This window comes from Onychomys torridus, chromosome 1, assembly GCF_903995425.1.
Source record: "Onychomys torridus chromosome 1, mOncTor1.1, whole genome shotgun sequence".
Taxonomy (NCBI): domain Eukaryota; kingdom Metazoa; phylum Chordata; class Mammalia; order Rodentia; family Cricetidae; genus Onychomys; species Onychomys torridus.
Window position 1 is genome coordinate 161,497,550 of NC_050443.1, and position 27,381 is coordinate 161,524,930.

The 27,381-nt window shown below is 37.6% G+C and overlaps 1 protein-coding gene across 3 annotated transcripts in view; it reads right to left on the reverse strand.

Annotated features, from left to right (window-relative positions):
• The window catches only part of Hpse2 (heparanase 2 (inactive)), a 610,759-nt gene that overhangs the window by 200,374 nt on the left and 383,004 nt on the right, over positions 1-27,381 (reverse strand). For all 3 annotated transcript variants that reach the window (XM_036198538.1, XM_036198539.1, XM_036198542.1), the window contains one exon: positions 16,247-16,418. In XM_036198538.1, coding sequence (XP_036054431.1) covers positions 16,247-16,418 — 172 coding nt within the window. The remainder of the gene's footprint in view (positions 1-16,246; positions 16,419-27,381) is intronic.

A 27,381-nucleotide genomic window follows, 5' to 3' on the forward strand; every position in this document is an offset into this window, starting at 1 on the left:
GTTGAGCCTTCTCTCCCAGGGCAGATCACAACTCTCACTTATAATAAAGCCCAGCTTTATTCATTATCTTTAGAGTTTGATTTCTATTTCTGGACTACAAAGTACAATCTTAAAAACTGGTTTCTGGAATTTTTTTCCAGTAAAGAGAATACTTCACAGAGAACTGGGTATCCAAATGAGTGCACACTTCAGTAAGAATAAATAAGCCTGACCTCCTTGTCTACAAAAAGAACCACTGATTATGTAAGTAGCACAAATATGGTGTAGCAACCATGCTATTCACAGCCCAGGAAAAACTTGACAGAAAAATTACCCAATCAAGTTGACCTCTAGACAGACGGCAGATTTCAGTTGTCTTCCCTTGTCATGTTTACCTGTTTCACATGCTTGCTATACTGGGTTCTGGATGGAGCAACTAAACCGTTGGTCTCCTTCCTCCTCCACCTATCACTACTGTATGTAGCCTCTTCCCCACTGCTCCTCTATGAGTGTGTGGCTTTCTCTCCCCGTTCAATTCTTCTTTTTTCTGCCCCTTTTTTTCTCTCTCTTGCCATTCCTATCTTATTTGTATACAATAATTCAGTGACAGTAGACTGAAAAATAGCATAGCTGAATGTTTGTTGAGGTCTCTGTTTACAGTCCTCTTTGACAGCTTATAGATCTCCTTATATGGTAGTTTATACAGACTTCCTACACAGGGTTTGAAATGAGTGAGAATCTCCAACCAATCTCTTTCTAGAATAAAAATCACACTCATGTTTAACTTAATTTTGATCTTAAATTAAGATGAGAAAACAAACTAACATTTGCTGATTGATGCACATTTGTTAGGCAGTTTATGTATTTTATTTATTACTTGAGGATTTCATTATGCATATAATGTTTTGATCAAATCTACCCCACTTCTTCCTCACCAAGTCCTCCCATACTCCACCCACCACTATCCCCCTCTAACTTCATGTATTCTTTTTAAATCCACCAAGTTCACATAGTATGCCAGAATGTGCATGAGTTTAGAGTCATCTCCTGGAGCATAGGCAGCCTATCAGGGTGGCATCCCAAAGATTTTTCTGTCCCACAGCACTCATCAGCTAGGAGTGGTTGATGGCATTATCTCTTTCACTTGACAAATGAAGAAACTGCTCAGGACCACCCATGTAACTCATTATGGAGCAGGACTAAACCTGCTTCTACTCTAAAGCCCTGATTACAACCATGCAGGAGCAGATTTGTAGACTCACTTTTCCCGAGTCCAAGGCAGGTGCTGGGAGCGATCACAATACATTACCACCTGTCTGGGAACTGGCTAAGAATCTCTAGATAGATCACCAAGCATTTGTTACCTGTAACTAGCCCTCAAGAGAGAGCCAATTGCCTCTAGTAGGGGAGAGGGTTGAGCAGAGGGGGACTGTAAGACAATGTCTAAAACAAGACAGAAGCACATGGAAGAGAATAACATACACAGGAGAGCCAAATCGACTTGTTTGATTAGAAAAGCTGGGAGAATAGAGGTTTTGAGGGACCATGTTGAAATATATCTGGAAGGCTCTGGTTGTAACTGAAAGGGGCTGGCTAGAGGAATATTATGATAGGCATGGTTTGGCACACTACACTGCTGCTGAGGAGGCTATACAGACTTGGATTCAAACGCAGAGGGCTTTAGCTGCCTTGATATGATTTGTCCTGGCTGTAGAAACTGGTGGGAAAGAAGAGACATGCATCAGGATATGATTATGAATTTCACAGAGGAAGGAAAATGTCCAGGAGCTGAAGCTGTAGTAAGAAGCTGACTGAGTTAGAGCAAAGACTGTGGGCCTCAAATGAAGAGGTTTATTTTTATATTCTTGAGTCTTTATAACATCCTAAGTTGAAAGATGAAAATTCAGGAAAATGGCACCACAGACTAGAACTCCATTGGACCCAGGAATAAAACAGCTGTCTGCTTTGAAACCTGGCACCATCATTAGCTATGTGACTTTGGATAGGTTCACTTCCCTGGATCTTTTCAGATGGAGAGAACAGCACCTACATGCCCCCCAAAGATTCTGTGAGGACTAGTGGGAGACATAGATGCTGTGGACATTGTTCTGGATGCTGTGAATGTGTTGCTCTGATTTGGTTGATAAATAAAATGCTGATTGGCCAGCAGCCAGGCTGGAAGTATAGTATAGGCAGGATAAGCAGAGAGGAGAATTCTGGGAAGTGGAAGGCTGAGTCAGGAGATGCTGCCAGCCACTGCCACCATGAGAAGCAGGATGTAAAGATACCAGTAAGCCATGAGCTACGTGTCAAGGTATAGATTTATAGAAATGGGTTAATTTAAGATGTAAGATCTAGCTAGCAAGAAGCCTGAGCCATTAGGCCATACAGTTTTAATTAATATAAGCCTCTGTGTGTTTACTTGGGTCCAAGCAGCTGCACGACCGGTGGGTGAGAGAGCCAGGTGGGATGCCGGAAAACTTCAGCTACACATAGATGAAGAAATAAGGACATTGGGTAGTATAGTGCAGACACTAAATAAATATGAGTATCCTTTTCCTGGTCATGGCTTGTTATCTTAACATTTGTACACATCTATTCTTGATCAATAAAATAGAAACAGAACCCACTCTGCCCATACATAGTAGTGATTCTTGATTTTGTAGTACCAATATTCTTTGAAGCCTTTGTTTGAAAGGACAATATATGGTTCCATCTCTACACACTCAGGTTTGGCAAGTCTGAGCTGGATCTTAAGAATCAAGCTGGAAAAGAGAGAAGTTCTGGAGTAGAAATGAAAACAGCATTGCAACAGATACCTAGATATCTAGAGAATCATTAGGGAATATGGGAAACTTACACCCCAATAAACTGGAAACTGGAGTGAAGAACTCTAGAAATTAATCACCCCGAAGCCTCAAATCCATAAATCCTCAAGTCCACATATGGGCAAACAGACTGAACATATAGTTCTCAAAAGAAGTACAAATGATCCACAAACAGATGAAAATGTCGGTGTCTAAGCCACTGGGGAAACACAAATCAAAACTATACTGAGATTTCCATCTCAGCCCAGTTGGAATAGGAGTCCTTAAGGAAATAAGCAAAAATGCCAATGCAGGAGAACCACGATGCCATAGATCAAGGCTGTCCTAAACTATGTAGTGAGTTTCAGGCTAGTTTGAAATTCAGTGTTAGATAGTGTCTCATAGAAAGGACAGGGTGAGGGAAAGATGGGTAGCATTCATTGTGGCAAGAATGGAGGGATGAAGAAATAAAACTATCAGATGATATGCCACTCCTGGGTATATACATACATAAAGGAATCTAAGTGAACACACCTATGTTTATATCAGGAATCTAAGGTGCTGGCACAACCACATGTGCTGTGACACTACTTACAGTAGCTAAGTCATGGAATCATCCTAGATATCCAAAGTCAGATAAGTGGGTTGAGACAATGTGGTGTATGTACATGATGAAATGAATTTTATTCAGTCCTAAAGAAGACTAAAATGTATGTCGTTTATAGGAAAATGGATGAAACTGGGGATCATCATGGTAACTGAAATAAGTCAGACTCCAAAAGATAAACATTATGTGTTTCTTTTCAGAAAAAGACCAAACATAGAAGTGAGACTATTTGGCAAGAGGAAAAGGATGCAGCATAAGTGAGGGTGGGGGACAAAAGAGGGGAACAGGGAATCAATATAATCAAAGTACATTATAAAGAAGCATGGAATATCATAATGAAATCCATTATTTTCTATATTAACTAATAAAAACTAATAAACTAATAAAAAGCAGAATCATGCTTCATTTTCATTATCCTTGTAGGTGAATCTAATGTATGTAGCTCGTGGGTTTTATGATTTGTGTGTAAAATTTCCTTCACAGGCTCCTGCTTGAACACTTAGCTCCTAGCTGGTGGTTCCAGTTTGGGAATGGCACCCAGGCTAGTGGATGTTTGGAGCAAGCTTAGAGTGCGGCCTGTTCTTGTCCTGTCTTTGCTTCTTGACCTATGGAGATGTGAACAAAAGGCCTGATATCACTGTCATCGTATCTTTATTGCCACGACAGACCAGAACCTCAAACCCCGAGCCAAAATAAATTTTTCTTCCCTCAAGTTGCTTCCTGTCTGGTGAATTTGGTCACCGTGACAGAGAAAGCAATGGACCAGACTTTTGACAAATTCTAGCAGTTCTGGGTCAATGGAATATTCTTGGAGGAGAAAGTAGAATTGTAAGGAGGAGGTTCAGGAGGAAAAGAATGGAAAAGAAGTAAGTACAGAAGAATATTTCCCAAGATCACCTGACTTTCAAAGTGCTAACTTGAGTGTGTCCATTCCAGGATTCTGGACCCTATGATGTTCTTTCTGACTCCTACACCTTGATAGATGATGCCAAAGATAGAAGAATACATCTTTCAGAATAGCAGTAACTCATAAGCCTGATCTTGGGTAAGCAACTAGGCTCCTTCTTTAGCTTGAAAGAAGTGCTCTCTAAAAAATAAAAAATAGCAGGGAGAAGTTAGAGTTATGGGTCATTAACATAGTTGTCATCTAGGGAGCAGACAGTGGTAGGAGCAGTAGCCAGCACCTCCCTGTTAACGAGCACTGAACAAGCTGGATTTCTCTCTAGAGACAAAAAGAGGTAAATTCTTTTCTTACAAAGTAAGAAAAGAATATATTATTCTCTTCTGTCCTGGAGTTTGGTGAAGTCACACAGCGCTTGCACATTTGAAATAAAACAGAATTATTAGGCATAACACTGTGATAATTACACCAAACTGTCCCCAGCTGCGCATCTTCTGCTCAAAGAAAGAATGTGGCAGAAGCAGGGTTTCAAGGCAGAGAGCAGAGCTATGATCACCCTCATGATACTGATGTGGCGTTACAGAGTTAGTCTTCAGATTTGCCTTCCTCACTCAATTATCTAACTACCTAGGAACCTGCATTTGAGTCATAGTAAAATGCCTTAGACTAAAAATCGCCTTTTTCATTCTTTAAAATGCATCTGTTCTCAATAATTGTGGTTGTCATTTCTTTGGGTGTCCACACATGCCAGGAGCAGTGCTAAGCATCATCACTCACTTATTTTTATGAAAGGCCAAGACATCAGTCATAGTTCTACTTTACAAATGAAGGCACGGAGGCTTGGAAGAGAACAAATGGGTCCTTAGGTTGATGGATCAGTAGAGAAGTAATTCTCACCTACTTTCAAAATGTACTCTCTATCATTCCTCTGTATTGACCTGCACAAGAGAAACCCCAAGTATTTATTTTACAAAATAAGAAACTAATTGGGAAAAGTATGACTCCTAATGATATACCACTATACCACGTTTGGTGCCTTGCTCTATCCACATTGGGAAAGTGTCCTCCTGCAGTAGATGGGGAATGACATAGAGACCCAAAACTGGACAAAAGACAAAGTGAGAGACTCTGGAGCACTCAGTTCTAAATGGGGTACCTTCATCAAACCCCAAGACTCAGGGATCTCTGTGGAAGAGGAGGCAGAAAGATCAGAAAAGCCAGAGGGGATGGATGACTCCAAGGTAACAGTGTTTTCAGATACAACAGAAGTGAAAGACATAAGAACTCACAGAGACAGCGGCAGCACCTACAAGGCCTGTACAGGTTCAGGCCAGATGGGACCCCAGCACTGAGAGGGGGAGCAGACCATGGTTCTCAACTCTAATGAAGACGTTATTTGCAATTGAAACCTGTTGGCAAAGGAGAAATCAGTTTTCTCTAATGGAGTTTCACTGTTTTTATTAACTATTCTCCAAGGCAGGACTGGAGGAGATGGCAAACACAAAACAAACCATGGTATTTTTGTGGATGGTTTGTTTTGTTTTGGCAATTTTTTGTCTTTTTGTTTTTTTCCTTTTGTGTTTTGACTTATTTTGGGGGGGGGTTTGTGAAGGAAAGAGGGAAAAGGGGGAAGGGAGGGGAAGAGAGAGAAGGAGAGGGAAGGGAGTAGGAGAGAGAGGAGAGGGAGAGAGAGAGATAGACAGAAAACATGAAGTCAGATCGGAGAGTGTATGGGAAGAGTTAGAGGAGGGGAAATATTATAAAATATATTATATGAAAAATATTTTTTCATTAAAAAAGTTCCTAGGGTTCCCAAAAGTCATAACAGAAGCATACTTACAGCAACATAATGCAATTTCCATCATCACCCACACACATACAGCCATTCATTGGTACCAGATACTCAATAGAAATGTTACTAATCATACATAATCAAAGATAGAAATTCAAGATACAAAAAGTCAGTTTTTCTATTTCTGGTTTGTAGTTGTAAGTTTTCCTCTGGTCCTGCCTGGCCCTGCGGTTCTGCAACTGCTTATATAATAATCACTCAGAAGCTTATATTAGTTATAACTGCTCAACTACTAGCTCAGGCTTATTACTGACTAGCTCTTAGATATAAATTAACCCATAATTCTTATCTATGTTTAGCCACATAGATACCTTTTCTCAGTTCTGTGTGTCATCTTGCTTCCTCTATGTCTGGCTGGTGACTTCTGACTCTCCCTTCCTCTTCCCAGCATTCTCTTGGTCTGCTCGCCTCACCTATACTTCCTGCCTGGCTACTGGCCAATCGGTGTTTTATTAAGAGTATTATCTCACAGCACTGGCTTGTTGACTACTGAACACAGCACTTAGCAAAGACCATTGTTTGCTTCCTAGTTCTTTTCCACTTATGTCCCCATTATTCTAATTTGAGTGTTTTCCATAGTTCTCTGTGACCTTGGGAGCGGAAAGTTAAGACTGGCTGCGTGTTTCTCATACAGGTTAATAACAGATTATTTTGCTTCTGTATGATGTGATGTTAACTTTCATTCTTCATTCACAAACTTACTCAACAAATGTGAGAAATTAAGTAGTAGGCATTTTGCCAGTAATAAATACAACAGAGATTTTTTCATACCCTCACAATTTATAACCTACAACCAATAAGTAAACAAACAGTAAATATATACTTACAAATTGTGATAAATATTGTAAAGTGAACAAATAAGTTGTATAAGAAAGTCCTCTAAAGGATGAGAATAGATCAGCCATGTGGCAGATAGAGAGAACTCTGGAGGTGTTGCAGCTGGGATGAAGAAAAGGGAGAGTGGAGGATAACAAATACATGGGGTTAGGCAGTAGCCAGATCATTAACAGTGCGGTCTTGTGGATCAAAATAAAATAAGAAGCTCACCTGCTACACTAAGAACAACAGAATATAAGAGTGACTGACATTAAATGAGCTATAATTTTTAAATAATATATTTTTGGAAACTGAATAGTGGGTAGACTGGAGGGAAAGGATAAATAAGGATAAATAGTAAGGCTCCTGAAGTAGACATATATTCTCTGAATTTTAACACATTTAACCTTTTTTAAAATCTTCACTGTGTTTGTCCTACTACAATCCATCATGCAAACAAGTATTCACATTAGATCTTAGACTTTCTAGTATCTAGAAATGCGAGGGACAACTTTCTCTTCTTTATAAATTACCCAGTTTAGGCTTTTTGTTAAAGCAGGAAAAAAAATGAAAGCATTGTTTAATCATTATTTGTAGTGATGCAATATTCTGTAATTATATCACAATCTAGGAAACTGGAACTTTTTGCTGGACCTCCTCACAGCCAGAGTTAATAATCCACCTTGAGGTCACTTAAGACTGCTAGCATACTGTGTAATCAGACTGGTTATTTAACCTGTCTTGAAGGGAACAATGTGACAATCAACTTTACTTGCCTTGGATTTCCCACACAATTAACTTTTATTGCATAAGATAATGCATAGCTGCAATTTTAAGTTACTACTCTTCCATACCCCTGACCCAGAATAATACATGTGTATCATTTGCTGAAAGTATAAAATACAGAAGTTGAAAGCAGTTTTCTAAAATCTACTATAAAGGTTAAAAACAAGCATTTATGAAAACTGGTTGATAAATAATGGTATTTGTTATCTGTGTCGCAGTTGGAGCCAGTGACTTAATCCCTTTAAAACTCTGTTAAAGGTTTCTGTAAAGCATCCCATTCCTTCCCCCATGTGATGTTTTCTATACTAAGAAAAGCTTTTTGTTAGAGACAGACACACAGCATACCCCACACACACACCAAACATACATAGGGATAGACACAGAGACACAGGGACAAGCAGATTCACAAGAAAGACTTCAGGTAAGTACACATTCAGGCTCATAGAAGACAGAGGACAGAAGATACATGGGCACGAAGCAGAGGATTCAAATTTGGATTCTTTGGCTAAATGACTCCAAGGGGAAAGAGTTTATATTTCTTTCCTTAATATGACACTGAACCTTTATTGGTGGCTTGAAGTTCAACATTAATGCATATAATCCATGTACTTATTAAGCTTAATTTCAAAAAGGATATATTTAATTTAAAAATGTTTTTATTTGTTCTGATTACATATTTTTATAAAAATATGTTTTAAATAAAAATGCAGTATCTTACTATATATATTATGCTATATACATATAAGGATATTAAATTATAGATATTTTAAATGTTGATCTTGAATTATAATTTCTTTTAAATTAATCATTTATTTTTGTTATTTTAGTTTTTCATCTATGCTATTGGTGTCTTATGTCTGTGGTCTTTGACTATCTATTTACATTTAAAATGGTATTGGAATATTTTCTAGATCACAGGTATAGATTTAAATATTAAATAAACCAATGTTTATGATAAATACTTCTTTTAACTGGGATTTCTACTGTGTCTGCATAGCATTTTGATCAAGATGAGACAAAACAGTTTTAGTAAACTTCAGAAGCAAGAAAAATATCTTGCCTGATAAAAGAAAAGTAACAAAACTAAATATAAATTGTCATCACATAGATGGTGCATAGAAGTTTACAGGAGAAAAACAGATGGAATTGATGTGGTCCTAGAGAACAGTTCTTCCACTAAAAAGCATTGTCCAGAACAGTCCAGATCTTGACTGAGGACATGAAAACAACAAAGCAAACATTTTATTAAGTCTTTCCGATTTTCTAAGAGACTTGTAACACCATAATGGCACAAATACAAGGATCCTATCGCCAATCTATTTCCTATCCTAACTAGGAGGCAGTCCTAGCTATTCCTACTTTGAAAAGCTTAAAAGCTGGTGTGATTCTATGACATTAAAGCTAACTATTATTATTTATAAAATCACCATGTTTCACTCAAATGACATCACAATTTATAATGCTTCAAAATCACAATTCATGCATTCTGTTTTTCACATCATACAAACAGTTACTTGTTATATAGACAGGTACTATTTTTTCCACAAGCACTTACAAGATACCTACCATATTCCTAGGCTTTAAAGGTATAAAGCAGCAAGATCTAGATCATAGTTCACAGTCTATTGTGGGAGGCAAATATGTAAACAAACACATTATAATCAATTTGGTAAATGCTAACCCAGAAAATGCAAGGTCAGAAGAGACCACTGAAATCTCACCTGAATATGTCAGGGAAGATCCGGGGATAAAGAGGGGAAAAATGGCCTTTTAAACAATTACACAAAACAAAAAGACACTAAGTCAAACAGAGTATAGCATTTCCCAAAATCTATACTACTTTGGCATATTTGAAGGCAGTTTGTACAATGGAGCACAGCAGTTTACTAGATTAGAAGTTAGGGAGATAGAGACATTAAAGGCCAAGAGTCAGTGAACCTGAAAAACCTGACTTATAAGCAAAATTGGACTAGATGTCACACTTAAAAATGACTCAGAAGTCTACATGGGGGCATTATTAGAGTCTGAGGACAGCTACAGACAGATTATTAAAAAGGAAAAATGATAGGATCTAGAAAAACAAGTGAAGATGGGGTGTGAATGATGCTAAGAAGTTACAAATAGAAGTGTTCAGTAGCAAGCTGAAGAGTGTGTCCACGAAAGACCAAATCTAAACCAACATCATCAAAGTTCAGATGTCCACACATGTGCATTTATGTCTGTCTTCAGTTTTAACCCATTGATCAATATGCCTTTCTTCATGCCAGTGTTGTTTTTATTACTGTAACCCTATAGTACAACTTGAAATCTGGGTGGTGATAGCTCAAACAATTATTTTATTATCAAGTATGCTTTAGCTATTCTAGATTTTTGTGTTTTCATATGAAGTTTAATATTGTTTTATTAATTTTAATTAATAATTTTATTTTGTAACAACACTATTTTATTAATAAATTTATTGATAATTTTATTAATAGTGCTATTATTCAACCTCTATGAAAAACTGTGTTAGAATTTTGCTTTGTATTGCTATAGACTGCTTTTGGTAATTTCACTGTATTAATCAATTTATGAGCATGAGAGATCTTTGTATCTTCTGGTATCTTCAGTTTATTCTTCAATGTCTTCAAGATTTTATTATACAAGTTTTTCACTTGCTTGGTTAGAGTTACACTAAGATATTTTCTGAGGCTATTGTGAAAGGTACTGTCTGCATGAATTCTTTCTCAGTATGTTTGTCACTTGTATATATGAAGGCTACTGATTTTTGTATGCTGATTTTGTATTCTGCTACTTTGCTGAATATTATCAGTTGTAGGAGTTTCCTAGTGGAGTCTGTAGTCTTTTATATATACAATGATATCATCTGAAAATACTTGATTTCATCATTTCCTATCTGTTGTTGATTTTCTATAGTTGTCCTTTTGCTCTAGCTAAGACTCCAAGCACTATATTAAATAGCTATGGAGAGAGTGGACATTATTGTCTTGTTCCTGGTTTTAGTGAAAATGTTTTGAGTTTCCCTACATTTAGGATGATGTTGCTGCAAGTTGCCTTATTATATGAGCTATTTCCCTTTTATCCCTATTTTCTCCAGGACTTTTATCATGAAAGGGTGTTGGGTTTTGTCAAAGACTTTTTCTGCATCTAATAAGATGATCAAGTGGCTTTTGTCTTTCAGTCTGTTTGTATAATGGGTTACATTTATTTATTTATGTATGTTGAACCATCTCTGCATCTCTGGTCAATCTGGTCATGGTGGATAATCTTTCTGATGTGTTTTTGAATTCAGTTTGCAATTATTTTATTGAGATTTTTCCACTTACATTCATAAGGGATATTGGTCTATAATTTCCTTTTTGTTGTTGGGGTTTTGTGTGGCTTTGGTATCAGGGTAATACTGGCTTTATAAAAAGATTTAGGAAATGTTTCTTCAGTTTCTTTTTTGTGAGGTAAGTTGAAAAGTATTGGTCTTATTTCTTTTTTAAGGTCTGTAGAATTGTACCCTGAATCCATATGGCCCTGGGCTTGTTTTAATGGGAAGACTTTGATTACTGATTCTATTTCACTAGGGATTATGAGTCTGTTTGAATTGTTTATTTCATTTTGATTTAACTTTGGCAGATCATAATATTAAGAAATTTATCCATTCCTTTTACATTTTCCATATTTTTAAAGTATGTCCTTATGAGTCTCTGAATTTCCTCAGTGTCTGTTATAATGGCTCTCTTTTCATCTTGAATTTTATTAATTTTGTTCTTCTCTCCATGTCTTTTAGTTACTTTGGCTAAAGGTTTGCCAATTTTGTTGATTTTCTCAAAGAATCATCTTAATTTTATTGATTCTTACATTGTTTATTTGTTTCCATCTCACTGATTTCAGTCCTGAGATTTATAATATTTCATTTCATCTACTCTTTGTGGCTATTAGTTATCTTGTAAAAAATGATAAATAATAAAAACAGCCTGGAATGCAGGCAAAATGGTTATTGTATTACTAATCAAATTTGGGATAAGAGAAGTAAAGGCAGGGCTGGGGAGATTGCCCGGTGGGTAGAGTACTTTCTGTGCAAGCATAGGGACCAGAGTTTGAATCTCCATCACAGACATGAGATCTGGGCCCTGTGGTGCATGCCAGAAACACCACAGGGTGTCAAGAGCAGAGACGGGTGGATTATAGAGTTTCACTGGTCAGTCAATCTATCTAAAATGGCAACCATCATTTTTGGCAACCAATGAAGGATCCTCTCTCAAAATTAAAAAAAAAAAAAAAAAAAAGCAAACGAACAAAACTAACCAAGGATAGTAAAAAAGGAAGAGACAAGATGTTGACTTCTGGCTTCCACATGCTCATTCACACTTGAGCTTCACACACATAGGAACACACATGTATACCTCCCCCAACCCCTGTCATGCACACACACACACACACACACACACACACACACACGAACATAAATAAACAGGAGAAACAGACAACATAAGGAGCTGGAGAATATTCAGCTGTTCTTGAAGTTAACAAAATTCAAATATAAACAGGCATGCAAAATGATCCTGCATTAATTTAAACAAAGTTAATTAATAATACTGTCAATGCTCATGGTGTAATATTTGGAAATGTTACAGTGATATACCATTGCTTTCACCTAGTGAAATCATTTTGAAAAGAAATTTGGCAGCAAATATAAAGCCATAAAAATTAATATACATTTTGACCCAGAAAGCCAACATTTTGGATACAGCCCAAGTATATAATTCAAAAGAAAATTTAAAAATCTATATGTATAAATATATTTATAGTTGTACTACATTATAAGCAAAAACTGGAAACAGACCAAATGTCCAATAGATGGAGGATGCTTAGTTAGACTTTGGTACATTAATGCAGTTGAATATTTTATTTCCACTAAGAATGACAATTATGAGAAGAATGTAGAAATAAGGGCCCTATGAAGTGATGAATGGAAGCACTATGCTTTCAATGATGCCTCCACACTGGTCACATCTATGTAGTAGTGTACCTGTATACCCAAGGGGCTGGAGAAGGCTGATGTTTCTGCTCTGTTGGTTAAGATTCTGGGATAGTTCTTGCTAATTTTATTTCACACATATATATTAAGAAAATTAATCCTCATTTTGGCAAATAAGAGAAAAATGTTTATCAATATCTTTCCTTGCCATAAATGACTTTTTCTGGTTCATTTGTTTGTTTGCTTTTTGTTTTTGTCCTATTTCATGTTAGATATGGAGGAAGTTACCACTACAAAACCCTAGCCACATACTTTGTTAGTCAGACTTTCTGTTGCTGTGACCAACATCTGAGAGATACCATTTAAGGGAGAAAGTGTTTATTTGGACTTGGGTTTCAGGCCACAGTTTGCTGACTCCTTTGCTTATGGCTTGATGTAAAGCAGAACACCATGGTGGCTGGGAAGCAGGGAAACAGGAAGAGCCAGGGAAAGCTCTATCTCCTCAGAGCACCCCTCCATTGTCCCATGACCCAATTCCTCTAGCTAGATCTCATCTCCTAATGACTCCATCACTCCCTAAGACAGTGCCACTACCTGGGAACAAGTCTTCAACACATTAGCCTGGGAGGGGACATTTCATAGTCTTATCACATTATTGCTTGTAGTCTCTCATTCTCCTCTCTGTAAGCCACTGCAATTCAGCTTCAGTTCTCGCTCTCCTGAACTGTCTCTCAAGGTCATAAAAACCTACATGCTGCCAAGTCCAGATGATGCTTTTCTGTCATCCTATCTCTTTATCTGAAGTCTTTCTTCATGTGCCTTATTTTTCTTACCAGTTTTCTTACTTCTTCATTCAGTTTCTTCAGGCTATCACCTAAGCCTTTTCTTTTCTTTTTGTATGCTAACTTATCTCATCTATTCCCAGGGCTTTAAATCTCACTTTTGTGCTAAAGACTTCCCAAATTAATAATTATGTCTAACAGAGAACCTCATCTCTTCATACCTATTAAATGATATGCTTGACATCTATATTTAGTTTGATAGCACAAAAACTGAAGTCACAGTTTTATTCTCAGAATTAGAAGGATTCCTGTCTTCCCATTTCAGCAAATGCACTTAGCTACTACTATCTACATTACATCATTGTATATTTTCCCAATGCACTACCATATCTTACAGATTCTACTTCCAGCCACCACCGCTGTACTCCAGGCCCCCATTGCTTCCCCCCTGTATTGCTGAAGTAATCTTTTCATGGATTTTCCTGATTTCTCTTTCATCTATTTTCCACAGTATATACAACATCCATTTCTTATAAAAAAAATAGTTTCCTTCTCCAGCTTAAAACATCCTCTGTTATCCTGAATGCAATTAGAAGGAACAGCAAGTCCTTCATTATGCCTGCAAGCCCTGATAGAGCACAACTCTTCCTTACTTCTGACACTCCCAGCCAACCTAGCCAGTTTTTATCTCAGAGTCTCTGTACATGGTTTTCATTCTAAAACTATATAAACGAAAATAATCACCGATACTGTTGACTTCTCATGTTGTATCGTCAACTAATCATTCTTTATATTCCACCTTTAAAGGGAATGTTTCCATGACTTGCCTAATTCAATCAAGCCATAGCACTTATAGTTATTAATATAACTATGTACTGCTTCTTCATACTGTTCTGGTTTACATTTCTGATTAATATCTATGTCTCTCTTAACTTAGTGAATTATGCATGAAGGCAAAGAATGTATCTGTTTTGTTTATCATTATCGAAGTTCCTAGCATATTACTTAGAACATAGTTGTTGCTCAAGAAATACATTGAGAATGAATAAATAACTGGCATCATCCCTACTATTAGAATGACTCTAGTAGGTCATATGGGGACACATTAATCAAGTCATTAGAGAAAAGGATATATTAAAACAATAACTGTATAGACTTAAAGGATAGAGTGACTAGATTTTTTATTATGAACCTGTGAAATATGAATAAGTAGACTATAACTGACTTTTATACACCAAGTGTAACAGGGAAAGTGAAAGCAACCTCTTCATCTCTGTCCTGCTCCTCATCACACACGCAAAGAGAAATTTCAAAGTTCAGTGAAAGAATGCAGAAGGAAGCTTCTGAGTACGGACTAAGGCCATGCAATTTTTCAACAAAAAGGAAGTAAATTGCTTGTGAGCAAGAAAAGGAGAGAAGGAAAGAAGAGGCAATTAAGAAAGGTAGCTTAAGCCGGGTGGTGGTGCACACACCTTTGATCCCAGCACTTGGGAGACAGAGGCAGGTGGATCTCTGAGTTCAAGACCAGCCTGGTCTACAGAGTGAGATCCAGGATAGCTACCAAAACTACACAGAGAAACCCTGTCTAGAAAAAAACAAAATAAAACAAAAAGGTAGTTTAGGTAAAAATTCAGTGGCTTATATAGAGGAAAAATGCTTAATATTAAACTTCACCTTGCTGATGCTGTTATAATATAAATACCTTTGCTTTTCCCCAGACCTTCAGTAAAGTCTGCTATGTTAACAAGCTCCAATCAAGACTAAGTAATCACAAATGAAAGGAATCCTACAAACTGTTGAGACATACAGCCATTCAGGAGACACTAGTTTTTCTTTCTTTTCATCTCTGTTTATGCTTGCATGACTTTTTATCTAACTGTTTGCTATACACACTTCATTGGAAACTATCTTGTTCACTTAGAACTGTAGGGATAACTATGATGCTTGCATGACATTTATCTAATTGTTTTGTATACACACTTCATTGCAAGCTATCTTACTCATTTGGAACTGTAGGGATAACTATTCCTATGCTAGATTCTGACTACATGCCACATATACCATGTGACTCTACCAACCTCATTGTTAACATTCTTGCTTCAGTTACATTTTCACCTTGGGATTCGATTCAACATATATCTATATTAAGCTTCCCCCACTCCACTGTAGTTCCCACTAATCATAATTCTTCCTTTTTGTAAATTCATGGTCAGGCATTTCTTCTAACCCTATATAACTAGACTAAATCTGCATGGACATATCCATTATTCAGTTTGGGGCTAGCCCACTGCCAGAACTGAGTTGGAGAACATTTCACATCATGCTTTGCACCAACATAAAAAAGATGTTTGTCAGGTCAGTCAAAATTAAGCAAGTGATAACAATTTTACTGGATGACTGCTACTGAAGTATTGGCTCAGTTCTACTTTTATTTGTAAATATTTGTAATGTTTCCCAACCTTTTAAAAATATGAAATGATTCAATAAAATCCTATATTAAATGATTTTTTTTTTGCAAATATTGCATTCTGTCCAAGTCACTAGAGAAAAGCTATGTCTTCCCCCACCCCGACTCTAGGAGCCCTCAAGATGAGTGCTATTGTTGGTTGAAGAACCCTGTGGACGAGTAAACTACTATGAGAAAGCCTCTCTTCTTAAATATGAAAATAACTAGAATAAACACAAACACTTCATTCCATTATATTTAATGAGCACTGCTGTAAGGACAGCAAAATAATCTGACCTACCCATCTAGGAGAGCAATGACGTTCTTCCTGGGCCGTCCAATATTAGGGCCATACAAACTGGCTCTGGAGTAAATCCGGATGGGTTGCAGCAGCCTCTTCAGCTGGATGTAATCCTTTCCCAACTGGCTACCATTTACTGCCCGGCCATGCATGCTCCGATAGTTATTTGGCTCTAGATTAAAAACAGACATATAAATTAGAATGGAGAAGAGCGAGATTCTGCCAGACCTTTCCTTTCCACAAAACAGTGCTTTTTTTCTTACTAGCATGAACGAAATAACAAAAGGAGGACATAAGTTATCTTAAGGAACACAGAAACTCTCATGTTAGTAGGGCCAACTTGATGTTTCATTCCTTCCAAACTTATCTTCATAAAACATCACCCAATTCACAAAAGAGACCATATCTAATTTTAGTGATACTTTGTAATGAATGGTACAGTTGGTAGACTACTGTATCCCCAAATTTGTATACTAGAACTTCTGAACATGACCTTATGTGGAAACAGGGTCGTTGAGGATATAATGTTATTATGCAGTCACAGGATTAGGGTGGGCCCTACATCTAATAACTGCTGTGTTTATAACACAAAGGAAAAGGACCTTCAGATACACAGGCACAGGGAAAAATGCTGTGTAATGACAAACACAAAGCCTGGAGAGATGCTACTATACTAAAGAATTTTGGCAGCTCCAGAAGGTAGGAGAAAGGAATGGAACAGATTCTCCTTCAGAGCTTCCAGAAGAAAGCAACCATGCTAATGTTTTGATTTCAGACTTGTGGCTTCATAAACAGTAAGAGAAAACTTGCTTCTTTTGCTTTAAGCCATAGTAATTTGTTATTGCAAAGCCTAGGAAATTAATACAAATGGTAAGAAGGGTTGCCCTCATAAATAGGATTATTGAACACAAACTTAGGAAAAACATCCTTGCTCTTGATCGGTAACAAAGTAGCTTAGTGCAATAATTTTGAGCAAGACCACTTTCCCAGAGTTTAGCACTGGAAGGATATGAAAAGTCCTAAAATCAGCAGCTCTTAAGAGTATGAGGTAGCCAACTAGAGGTGCCCTAAAGCCATTGTCTCAGATAGTTTGAAGCTGGGATTCTGGTAGGGACAAGGCCTAGATAATCAGACACACATGAAGTTTTAATAGAAATTTGGGGAACTAAGACAGCCACAGTGAAAACTGATAATCTCTCTTACAAACCCTTTAATCCTGAATGCTGTATATATTCAGGGGGAACTGTAGAGAATGTTAGCATGAATATGAACCCTTGGACTCTCATAGGGGAGACACAGGATGGCACTTTACTAACCAAGTATTTACTGTGTTCCCCATTCGTTAGTAAGGCCTGGCCTTACTGGCTCAAGTTAAGTATGCACATCTCTGATCAATTATTGGCTCATCATTAAGTTATATCAATGTGAAGGCAACCCCTAGAAAGCTGACCTTAAAATATCTTTAAAGGATTAATAAAAGACAAACAAACAAACATTTAATATGTATGTGTTGGTGCTTTGTTTGCATGTATGTGTGTTGCATGTATGTCTGTGTACCATGTGCATGCAGAGCTCTCAGAGGCCAGAAGAGGATGTCAGATCCTCTGGGACTGGAGTTAGAAAAGGTTATGAGCCACTCTATGGATGTCAGGAATTAAACCCAGGTCCTCCGGAAGAGCAGATAGTACTCTTAACCGCTGTGTCATCTCTCTAGCCCCTAGAGGATTAAATTTTTTAAATGGACATATCAGTAACTACCTGATACAAAAGTGGTGGATTAGAGCATTAGACCCGTAACTGAAAAACCAAACAAAAAGTGATAAACTCAACCTCTGGGATGGACAACTAAAGATTCTGCATTCCTCTAACACATTATCTAAAATGCATTACTTTCAAGAACAAAATTATGAGGGAAAAAATAGGGAAGTGCTACCATATACATGAAAGGAAAAAGAGCAGTCAATAGGAACTCTCTCTCTCTCTCAAGCTTTAACATTAGATTATTTTGCATATAAGAACTTCAAAATTATAAATATGTTCAAAGAACTAAAAAAAAAAGAATTAATTGAAAGTATGTTTCTGACTTACATAGGGATATAAAGACAATTTAAAAATAAAATGGGAACTCTTGAACTGAAATGACACAGCACACACAGGAAAACAAAATGAGATTAACACTGAGCTTTTAAATCAGCAACAAAGGAGGCAAGAGGATAGTGAGATGATATACCCAAAGTCCAGTGAGACACTCCACTGGAGCAACATTTCTGCTAATCTGGATTTAAATTAGTGCTGCTCAAAAACAGATGGTGATAAGTTAACATTTTATGTGACCTCATGTATATCTGTATAATCATACAGTTACTGATAATAATAAAGAAATTAATTTTAGGGGCTGAAGAGATGACATCATTATTAAGAGAACTGACTGCTTTCCTCTTGCAGAGGAGCTGAATTTGGTTCCCAACACCCACAGGGCAGCTATATTCTATCTTTAACATCAGTTGCAGGGTATCCCATGCCCTCTTCTGGCCTCCATGAACATACGTGAAAGCAAAACACTCATACACATAAAATAAAAATAACAAATACATCTTATTTTTTTAAAAAAGATAACTTTAATTCTTTGGCACACAAAAGTTTACCAGTTGTTAAAGATGAGAGCATACTAAAGAGATATATAGACATGTTTATTTTATATAAATAATCAAACCGTGGGGATGGAGAGACATTAAGAGCCAGTTAAGGGTACCAGCTGCTCTTTAAGAGGATCAGAGTTTGATTCCCAACACCCACACAGTTATTAAAAACCATCTGTTACTCCAGCCTCAAGGGACCTGATGCCACTTTCTGGCCTCCTTGGGCATTGTGCTCACATTCATACTGGTAAACCCCCACACAAATAAATAAACAAAATCTTGGATGAATGTTTAACCCTGAAGAATATAAGTATCTTCAATGTTTTCAGAGTTGACTGATACTTTGTAATGAAAGCCTTTAAGGAGCTATCCTCAAAGGCTTTCTCCCAGAGTTGGAAGGAGATTCTACAACCAGCTAAGGATCTAATCTGAGGGACAAGGAGTGAGTCTATGATCGTGCTCTTTCAGTCCAGGTCTCTCTATTGTTCTAAGAAGCTTCTCTAAATCCACAGCTTCTTCTCAGCTCTCACTCTTAGCTCCTCTCTTACCTGACTATCCACACATTTCTAACAAGAGACTCCTTGCAACCCTGAGAAAAGTTTCAAAACTCTCAAGGTCACAGCACATGCCCAGAATAGATGATAAAGAGCATGGCCATTACCATGGTAACGCAAGGTTCCAAGGTCTCAGGACCAGAGGGAGGGGACATAATGTTCAGCCAACAAACTCTGAGGCATAGCTTTGATCAGCAGACTTGTGAAGAATTGACAGGCTTTTAGGGTGTTTTGTGTTCCTAACCTTGGTAGACACCTGCAACTCTGACCTTGTGCTTAACTGTATAACTTATGATCTCTATACAAAGGCCTTTAGTCTAGTTTGAACTTTCTCTGAGGTAAAAATGAGCTAACTGCGTGCAGTTTGTGTTAGACTGAGGAGAGATTATTATTATCTGTGTTAGTCTGAGCTCAGATTGGAGAATACTGTGTATTATGAATTTCCTCTTAAATACAATTTTCTACTCTTACAGAAAAACATGTATGCTGTGGATATCATTCCTCAGTATTAAAATAGCAAATTAATATTATTTCCAGACTGGATTGTGTCAGAAAGTTTGATTTCAAAAACTGGTATTTGAGTTGTTGACTTGAGTTTCATTTTTAAAAATTAAGTTAATTTTGCTTGGGATTAAGACAGAATTTTCAATATTTTTCTGAAGTGGTCATAAGCATACTTCTGTCATTTTGCACTTTCATTTATATTATATGCCACAAAGTGTTCTAAATATTGATGATTATATAGTCAAAGTTATTGAGAGCTGCTGGTATCAAAAGGCCATGGGAATATTCAGCAAGTGACAGCTAGTGTTCAAAAGGTCAACCCACCAGAGTCAAGGATTCTACTGATGCCCCATGGGAGGCCTTACCTTCCTGTAGGAGAGACTAGGGTGGGTAGGGAGGGGGAGGCTAGAGGAACAGGAGGAAGGAAAAGGGGGATCTTTGATTGGTATGTAAAATGAATAAAAAGTTTTCTTAATAAAAATTTTTTAAAAAGAGAAATGTATTCAGCCTTTCTCTCTGTGTTCTTGATGGTGGATAGCTGTTCCATGTCCCTGCCTTGACTCCCCTACAATGATGGGTTGTAATTTGGAACTGTATGCCTAAAACACCTCCCGTGAAAGTTTCTGATGTTGAGCATTTTCTAATAACACTGGGGTAATCTTGAATTAATTCTTAGTCATTGCACATTCAAAAATTTTCTGTTAGCAAATTTTTTCAACCCCCACATTCAGTTATACAACTCACATAGGGTCACAGTGTACCGTTCAAGAAGCTGGGTAGAAGATTTGAGTACCATTACAGGTTAATTTGTCCTGTTTGACTGACAGAACATTTCACCTAACAATAGCAGAATACACTTTGTTTTCTGGGGAACACAGAACAACCTTCTAAAATAGAGCCTATGCCAGAACATATACAAATCTCAAACTCTAAACATAATTTAAATTATACAATGTGTATTTTCTGTCTTACAGAATTGCACTTTAATTAACTAATTGAAATATAACAATTCACAAATATTAAGAAACTATGAAAATGAATAGTATATAGTCTGAAGAGATAACGGAAAGAAAAAATATTTAGAACAGAGTGAAATGAAAACATGAAAGAATATATAGGATACAGAAAAAGCAAAGCTTAAGGGAAAATTTGTAGACTGAGAGTCCTATATTAGAAATAAAAGAGATCTTAAATCTGTAACTTAAAATTCTTCCTTAAAAAATGAAAAAAGGTATGGGCTCCACTTCATGGAGTGAGGTCCACAGCTAATGTAACCAAGAACCTGAGATAGGTCACAGGCCCAGGCAAAACCCTACTACATTATTCTGCTAAAAGAACAGAGCAGTAAAACAACTCCTAATGACATACTGCTGTTATCTACAGATCAGAGCCTCACTCACCCAAAATCAGAAAAGCTTCTCCTTCTTACAGCAGATGGAATTTAACATGTAGTGATATATTGTGTCCCCCAATATATTGTGTACCCTAATAAACTTATTTGGGGTCAGAGAACAGAATAGCCACTAGATAGACATAGAGGCCAGAAAATGGTGGCACACACGCCTTTAATCCTATCACTTGAGAGACAGAGATCTGTGAGTTTAAAGCCACACTGGAAACAGCCAGGCATGGTAACTCACGCCTTTAATCCCAGGAAGTGATGGCAGAAAGCAGAAAGGTATATAAGGTGTGAAAACCAGGAACTAGGTCGGGTTAAACTTTAAGGCTTTGAGCAGCACAGTTCAGCTGAGATTCATTTGGATAAGGACTCAGAAGCTTCCAGTCTAAGGAAACATGATCGGCTGAGGAATTAGTGAGGTGAGGAAGCTGTGGTTTGTTCTGTCTCTCTGATCTTCCAGCATTCACCACAATACCTGGCTTCAGGTTTGTTTTTATTACTAAGACCTTTTAAGATTCGTGTTACAGAGACCTACATCAGGACAATGTGCAGAGGCTGAGAGACTTTGGAGCACTTGGTCCTAAATGGGATGTTTTCATCACACACCTCCTCACAAGACTCAGGGGTCTATGCAGAAGAGGAGGCAGGACTGTAAGGACCGGAGGTAGCAATGGCTCCAAGGAAACAGGACTTCCAGATCAACAGGACTGATGTAAGCATAAACTCAGAGAGCCAGTGCCAGCACGCGTAGGGCCTGCACAGGTTCAAGCCAGATGGGATCTCAGGACTCAGCGGGAAGTGGATTGTGGGGCAGCATCTAGAACAAAGAAACCTGCTGGCAAAGGAAAGCAATCGTTTATTCCAATGGAGTGTTACTGAGTGTATCAACCACACTCTGGGGCAAGCTCCATGCTCAGGAGTAGTTGGCCAACACAAAAATCCTCCATGTTTTGGTTTGAGTTTTGTGAGCCTTTCTCTTTGTTTTGTTTGTTTGTTTGTTTGTTTTGATTTTTTGTCTTTTTGTTTGTTGTTTTGTTTGTTTTTTTTGTGGTTTTGGGGGAGAAATGAAGGAAGATAGAACATGAAGTTGAGTGATTAGAGAGGTTCCAGGAGGAGTTGAAGAAGAGGAAAACAGACTTAGAGTTTTTGTATAAAATTTTTTCTGATAAAAATTTGGAAAAAGGAAACAAAAAAGGGACTGGGAAGGTGCCTAAGTGCCTATAGTCAAAGTTATTGAGAGCTGCTGGTATCAAAAGGCCATGGGAGTAATCAGCAAGTGACAGCTAGTGTTCAAAAGGTCAACCCACCAGAGTCAAGGATTCTGCTGATGCCCCATGGGAGGCCTTACCTTCCTGTAGGAGAGACTAGGGGTGGGTAGGGAGGGGGAGGCTAGAGGAACAGGAGGAAGGGAATAAGTGAGTAAGATCACATGCTTAGCAAGCAAGAAGATCTGAGTTTACCCACTTCCACTATGTAATAAGCCGTGGCTGCAGATGCCTATAGCCAGTATTGCAGTGGGACCTGAGAGATTGCTGGCCACCCAGCCTACAGGAAAAAAAAAAAAAAAAAAGGAGCACCCTGTCTCAAGGCAATAAGATGAAAAGAAATTGAGGATGACATCTAATATGTTCTTGTCTTTCTCTTTACACACAAAAAAAGAAGTCTCACCAACATGACTACTTAACCTGAACAAGGACATGCCACAGTGGACAAGGGGGAGACTATGAGGCTCTAACCCTAAACAAAAGGAGTACAAGCATCTAAGGAATGCTGAGTGGAGAAGCAGTCTTCTCCAGGGGATAGCGCACCAATTGGTCTTCCAATACCAAATGATCAGCCCTGAAAACATACATAAAGTGACATTAGACAGACTAAACAGATTGTATTTAGGAATATATATGCATATAAATATGCACATATGCATGTAACAATAATTAATAAAAAAAGAGGCCATGAATCAGAAAGACAGCAAGACAAGGTATATGGGAGAGTTTGGAGAAAGCAAAGGGAACGGGCAAATGATGTAATTATAATCTCTAAGAAGAAAGAAGTAATAAAAACGAGGAAAAAAATCAACAAATGAAAAAGTTGACTGACATTGCTTTAGATGACTGACTAAGGAAGAAGACAGAAGAGTCATGGATTAACAAAATTAATAACGAAAGACCGTAACGGGCCTCAAATAGTTAAAGTGGTAAAGGACTACTGGGAGTAACTTTATGGAAATGATTTAGACAGTGAATTGATGACAAATATTCACGAAGGACACACATTATTAAACTGACTTTGCTTAGTCTGTAGCTCATGCATGTAACCCCAGCATTCTGAAGGCTGGGGCAAAAGAATTATGAGTTCAAGGTCAGCATAGCAAGTCTGAAGCTAGCCTAAATTACAGAGAGACTCTGTTTCACAAAATAAAGCCACCAGACTCAAAGAAAGTTGAAACTCCAAATAAACATATAAAAAAAGAAAAGACACATTGAACTTGTAATAATCAGGTGGCCAAACACCCTAACTATCGTGCTGAAACTCTCATCCAATAATTGATGGAAGTGGATGCAGAGATCCTAGGCCAGGCCCGAGGTGGAGCTCCAGGTGTTCAATTGTCGAGAAAGAGGAGGGACTGTAAGAGTGTGAATTGTTGAGATCAAGATTGGAAAAGCACAGGGACAAATAGCCAAACTAATGGAAACACACGAACTATGAACCAAAAGCTGTGGAGCCCCCAGCTGGATCAGGCCCTCTGGATAAGTGAGACAATTGAATAGCTTGAACTGTTTGGGAGGCACCCAGGCAGTGGGACCTGGATCTGTCCTTAGTTCATGAGCTGGCTGTTTGGAACCTTGAGCTTACACAGGGTCACTTTGCTCAGCCTGGAAGGAGGGGACTGGACCTGCCTGTACTGAATCCACCATGTTTAAATGAATCCCCAGGGGAGTCTTGGCCCTGGAGGAGATGGGAATGGAGGGAAGAGGCTGGGAGGAAGGTGCGGGCAGAGGTGGGGGGGGGGGAGGGACAGGGACAGGGGAACTCATGGTGATACATAAATTAAAACACAAATATAATAAAAAATTTCAAAAAAAGAGTTTTTGCAATGAAAAATAAATAAATAAAGTAGTATTAAATATTAAAAAAACTTTTTTCTAGGAAGCCTAGACTCAGATAGATTAATTAAACATTGAAAGAAATACCAATTCTTCACAAGTCTTCCAGAAAAGGGACAAAGGGAGCATGCTTTACAATTTATTTTATGAGGCCAATATTTTTGTTACCAACAGTAGACAGAGACATTAAGAGAAAATGACAGATGAATATTCCTCATAAACACAGGTATAAAAAAACTCCACAAAACATATACAAACCAATTTCAACAGCATATACAAAAAAATAAAACATTATGATCAAGTGGTACTAATGCAAGGAATAAAAGATTGATTTAATATCAACCCAAAGAATAGAAACTATTGTTTTTGATGGATTAAACAACCAGAGTACAACATCAATATATGCAAACACAAAAAGGCATTTGGCAAATGATAAATCCTCCCAACAAACTCTGACTAGAAGGAAAACTTCCTTATCCTAATAAAGATTATATGAGTAAAAACTATGGCTACCATACTTAATGGTGAAATACTGGTTTACTTTTCTACGATGGCTAATGATGTTAAATATGCTTTCATGTGGTTATTGGCCATCTGTGCATCTTCTTTTGAGATGTGGCCATGTTAATTCTGTTTAACAATATTCTGTCAACTGCTTCTAGTGTAGTGTTTAATACAAAGTGAAACCAACACAGAAAATTACACTTATCTCCCTAAAGTGTTCATTTTCATCGTAGTTCATAATCTATTTTTCTGAATATATCTCATTTTTGTATTTTAGAATTATAATATTGCAGAGATTCGAGCATTCAGTATAGAGAGACCAGAATAGTTTGCGCTCCCCTGCTATAGGTGTGTATACAACACACACAGGCATGTACACACACAAATACATACTCATTTCCCATATTATAGATGTCTTGACTTGGTTTGGTATATTGGTACAGTTGATAAACCAATATTGATACATTCTTTTGGCACTAAAGTCTATAACCTGTATTATGGCATACTCTTTGTATTATATAGTACTGTGGACTTTGGAAGGTTCATAAGATTATTCATCTATAGTCACAGTAACATATTGAGTTAATTTATTACCTTAAATATCCCGCCTGCTCCACATATTTTTTTCTCCTCTTTATTTCTTCTCAGAACTCCTGGAAATGTTTTCTCCATTTACTCTCTTTGTGTGGTTTTGCATTTTCTAAGATGCCACGTAATCATAATCATGGCTTTAAGTCTTTTAAAAAAGATTCAGAATTTGGCCTCATGTCTTGTAAATTGTCACCTGCTGGTACATACTCAATATCATAAGCAAAAAAAGCTGTATTATGTTTTCAGTTGCTTGTGAACCTCAATTAGAGAAGTCATTAATATGTCATTAAAGTCATGTATCTGTTTTTTGTTTGTTTGTTTTCAAGACAGGGTTTCTCTGTGTAGCTTTGGTGCCTGTCCTGGATCTCACTTTGTAGACCAGGCTGGCCTCAAACTCACAGAGATTCACCTGGCTCTGCTTCCGGAGTGCTGGGATTAAAGGCGTGCACCACTGCCGCCTGGCAAGTCATGTATCTGTAAATAGAGTCAGTACCAGTTCTATAAGCTACTTAAGTGTTTTAAAATATTAAAAAATTTCTATTAATTTATCAATAATTTTGTGCATTAATATATATTTTAATCCATACTTTATGTTGGTTTAACAGCTTTTATGATTTGTAATTTAATCTCTTCAAATTAAAGAGGCCCTTCTGTTATAGAAGTAATGAGTAATGGCTTTAAGTTTATCCTATCTTTGGTTTTAAGTAATAAATTCTTGAAGACTACACATTCTTTATTCTGTATATTCACTATGAAATACATGAATCCTTTACCGAACTCTCAACAGTTCCAACATTGCTCAAAAGTTGAAATCCAAAGTTGTTTTTATTGTTTATTACTGAGAGTCAAAATAAACACTTAACTGTGAGCCTCTATAAAAGAGAAGATGGGCCAGGCAGTGGTGGCACACTCCTTTAATCCCAGCACTCAGGAGGCAGAGCCAGGTGAATCTCTGTGAGTTCAAGGCCAGCTTGGGCTACCAAGTGAGTTCCAGGAAAGGTGCAAAGCTACACAGAGAAACCTTGTCTCGAAAAAAAAAAAAAAAAAAAGAGAGAGAGAGATGAAATGAAACATTTCCAGTATACCGTGGCACAGAGTAAACTCTGCTAATCCAAAGGGAAGAATGAAGGTGTAGGGAGGGGTGGAGCCAAAGCAAAACTGCAATCCAGCAGGCCAAACTATATATTCTGTGGATGCATGTCCAGCATCTGAGGCACATGGTGGTGTGATGTGAGCTTCAAAGGGCTTAGGCACCTGTAAACCTGCTGTATTGTGCATTTCAGCCCACCTGACTCTCTCCTAAGCTGCTTCTCTTGCCTTTGGCTTTCCTTGGCAAATGCTCCATGTTCCTGGAATCTCCAGCTCCCTGTGGTCTTCACCCACCTTCAGCTTTACTCTTGTAGCTTCATGCATTGCTCCTCGGGGACTCCTGGAAGTGATCTATCCCTGCTCTCCATTAGCCTGCCTTCCAGACTTCTATCTGAAATCTGGGTAGAAGCCTCCATGACCCTGTAACTCTTGTGTTTTGTTTGCCTAAAAAACAAGCAACAGATGGACAACACCAAGGTGTGCTACTAGCTCAAGTAGATACTTGGCCCTCCGGGACCGTGGCTTCAGCTGCAGAGCACATGGGTTTAAAAATTGTGGTTCAATTTGTGTTTGGGTTTTGCAAAGCTATCACATACATAAACATACATAGTAAAAATGTATAAATATTATTTATGCATTACAGTTATTCCTGACTGAAAGCCAAGTAAATGTTTGGGGGGGGGGGATAAAGCTGGGCAGCGAGTATGACAATAATGATCTTTAAAGGCTAAGATTCCTAAAGTCAAAGTTT